The sequence below is a fragment of the Chanos chanos genome, chromosome 4 (assembly GCF_902362185.1).
Source record: "Chanos chanos chromosome 4, fChaCha1.1, whole genome shotgun sequence".
NCBI classification, from domain to species: Eukaryota; Metazoa; Chordata; class Actinopteri; order Gonorynchiformes; family Chanidae; genus Chanos; species Chanos chanos.
This window is the reverse complement of record NC_044498.1, coordinates 18,341,500-18,345,064: the sequence shown is the minus strand read 5'-3', so window position 1 is coordinate 18,345,064 and position 3,565 is coordinate 18,341,500. Positions and strand designations below refer to the sequence as shown.

At 33.9% G+C, this 3,565-nt stretch overlaps 1 protein-coding gene across 1 annotated transcript in view; it reads left to right on the top strand.

Moving 5' to 3' along the window:
• Positions 1-89, top strand: part of lamp5 (lysosomal associated membrane protein family member 5) — a 4,449-nt gene extending 4,360 nt beyond the window's left edge. The window contains exon 6 of the mRNA XM_030773003.1: positions 1-89. This exon is cut by the window's left edge and continues 87 nt beyond it. Within this exon, the coding sequence (XP_030628863.1) occupies positions 1-89 (89 nt within the window).
• The last annotated feature ends 3,476 nt before the right edge of the window (positions 90-3,565 follow it).

Here is a 3,565-nt window from a genome sequence, read left to right as displayed (position 1 = left end):
TTACCCTCACTGTCTACCACTTCCACCTGAAGCTGACTGCAACGCAGCCACAGCTGCCCAGAGACCGCTCCCTCTACAAAAACATGTAAAGACATTTCCATGCAGTGCTGTCCAACTCCACAGCAAAAGACAACATCAAAATGCAAACTTAAAACCTAAATGCACTGAAGCTCACCCGAAGCTCTGATGTTTTTTTTTGTTTGTTTGTTTTTCTTAAACCATTTCTTGTGCTGTCAGAAATTCTCCATTGTCCTGAGTAATTTTGTTTGGTTCCTGGTTTTGCAAATGCATCAGATGTATTGAAAAAAAATTCAATTTAAGATTGACAGATCTGTCATACAGAGTCTATCATTACATGTTGCTTACCATAAGAATGTCAAATTAGTGTGAGAAATTATGAAAATAATGAAATATTTCAGTTCTGTAAAAAGAGTAAATGATATTTTAAAAAATTATTACACTACGGTGTGGAGAATGAATATAAGGATGAAAACTTTACTGTGATGAATTCTGTTAAGAAATAAAGGGTTTTATGTGTGCTCATTCCTCTAATTTAGGTGTCTACACAATTTTCCAACTCTCCCTAATCTCAATTCAATTTTATGATTCCTAAACTGAGATTTAAAAAATGAACAAATCACAATATTTAGTCTTAAGTGGCTTACATTATAGCATGTGATCAAACACTACATGTTTACATTTGATCATTTTCATGCTTCAAGAGTTTAGGCCAGCAGTTTTCTCTCATAGGTTTTGTGTGCTACATTCAGAATCTTTGCATAGATTTTATTAATACATTATAAAATTCAGATTTTTTTTAGATATAATTTTTTATTTATCATTACTGATAAACTTGTTTGTCATTACTGTATTTATGCAGCTTGAGGAAATCTGTGTTTTTTATAATATTGAGCTGTAATTATATAGTTTGTTAAGATAGAAGCCAAAGAAAGGCCAGTGTGCCATTTTCACAAATCATTTTTGAAACTAAAATGAAAATACCTTTTTTAAAGATAATATTTGCTGCAGCATATAATAGCCATATAAATAAAAATTCATTCATGAAAGCTGGAATATCACAGCTGAGTATACTTGTCATACCTAACATATTTGTTTTATTAAAATAAATTACTGTCTTTATTAGATTAGATTAGATTAGATTAGATTAGATTAGATTAGATTAGATTAGATAGTAAAATATCAGCCATTTTGCCATCTTAAATATTAATTTTTAAAAAATGTTTTACATTCTATAAAAGCATATACTATACATTAGTTAGTGATGATATTTTTTTCCTCTATTAAACAAGCTTTTAAGCGCAAAAATTTTCTCTAATGTAAATTCAAGTCAAGTTTCAGAGGACCTAAAACTGTCATGAAAACTTTTTAAAAAACATCAGTATGACCTGTCAAGGAACCACTATAAATGAGTTCCCATTAAAAACCTCCACCATGCATCACATACAACAAGCATTCCAACACAAATGACAATCAATATGACTGGGACCCTGAGTGATCAGTAACACCATGCTGTCCCTTGTTTTGAGGGCAGAAGTAAATAGAGTATTGATCTAGCCATTTGACTTGGGGTGCACTGTGGATCTGTGGCACTGAAAATAAACGTACCATCCAGTTCATCCACCCCACCTTCTGTAATGTTGTAGTGCAAGCATTATGCCATGTGTTCTTTTACTGAACCCAAGCCATACAACCTTCAACTGTACCAAAGGTACACACTTCTCCACAGTGCTTAGGAAACATTTTGAATTCCAATTCAAATTGAATTCAAATTCAAATGTGGAGTGGAAGTATAATTGGAAAAACCACTAAGGAAATTGGAAATGCTACTTTACTGCATTGAATTTGCAGATTCTGCTGACAAAATGCGTAGGATCTAAAAAGATCAGTTTTAAAGATTGAAAATGAAATTTCTTAACTGAATGTTACACCTTGATATCAGATCTTATTTTTATTTTATTTCAATAGGTGAGAGAGAGAATCCGAGAAGGAGAGATGACAGAAAACAAAAAGTCAGAATGTGTTTATTTCTTCTTTTTCTCTTTTTTAATTGAAACCAGGTTTAATGATGATACACATGCAATATCACTGTACAAGCGACACCACTGTAAGGAACACTCATCACTCTATGGTATACTCATTCAGATCAGAACATTCGTCTAGGTTTGGCCAGTTGTGAACATATTGAGAGTTGATATTTACAGATCACAGTGTATGATGGGTAAAAAAAAAAACTCTGGTGACAGAAGAAGTGAAATTCCAATGAGAGACATCAGTTATGGGAACTGCATGGGTCCATTAAATGGACACTGAATATGTCAAACATGTCAATATTGCTAGAGGTTCTTTGATTAGTTTGAGTAGATATGCTTAGTGTTCTGAATGATCACAAATGAAAATGACATCAGGTGTCAGTGAATTCATATGAACAACCCTATAAATCTCATAAAGAAACAGCAACAACAACAACAACAAAAAAAAGCGTGAGTTGTTACCGCACGTGATTGGCACATCAGTGCCTTTAATGTCAACACATTTTCAATGCACTCAAAAGTATTGCTTGTGTGATTTATCCATTTTTAAACAATAGTGCCAAGATCAGTCTCTGTGAACATTAAAAAATGGCAATGAAAGCAAAATGAAAAGGCCATACTACTGAAAAATAAAACTCCAGTTCAAAAAAATAAATAACACTTGGAAACAGCATAAAAAAGTCTGGCTTCAACTCTTTCCACACCAACTGGAAGTTCAGTCTACAAACGTAGAATAAATAAATATATATATATTCAGTTTCTTTGACAGTTAAGGGGGCGTTTAGTGAGGATATCTTCATCTCTTAGTCAAAAAATGGATTATAAACAGTAGGAAATATTTCTCCCAGAAACTCCACTTTATCTATTCAATACTGCCCATATCACAATGGTTACATCACAATAAAATACTGCAGATTATCAAAACTGTACAGAAAAAACTTACATTTTCCTCTAAAATACATTTTCAATGTTAGTGTGAGAAGAGACATGTGAAAAAAGAGATGGTCGTTCAACCCTGGAGTAACAGCCTAGTATCGTTTAGCGAAAAGTAACATCGTCCTCCAAGAGATCTGCATCATCTCACTGCTCGTGGTCATTGTGTCCCTCTGCCTATTAGCTTAGCTTCCTACCAGACCAACCGGTTAACTATACAGCCTAAGCTATAGTCAGTAGCTACTAAACAATATTACACAGGGAGTCTGAATGTACAGTCTAGAGAGAGAAGAACTGCACCGGACAATTACATCCCATAGATTTGTCCACTGAATGACTGACTAATGTCTAATAAAGACTCCCAGTAGAACAGTCTCAGTGTAAGCCAGCAATGCCACAGGAGGCTCTAAAATTTCCACTTCTTGTTTTTTTTTCTTTTTGTGTATTAATAGAAGCTTTTCAAGCTTTTTTTCCTCTAAACTACATACGGTTACTGGTGCCAGTGTCTTTTTAATCCACAAGTTACATATAGTTGAATATTGAGTATATTGGCTTGGGTAAGAGGGCTGGGTGGGGGGGGG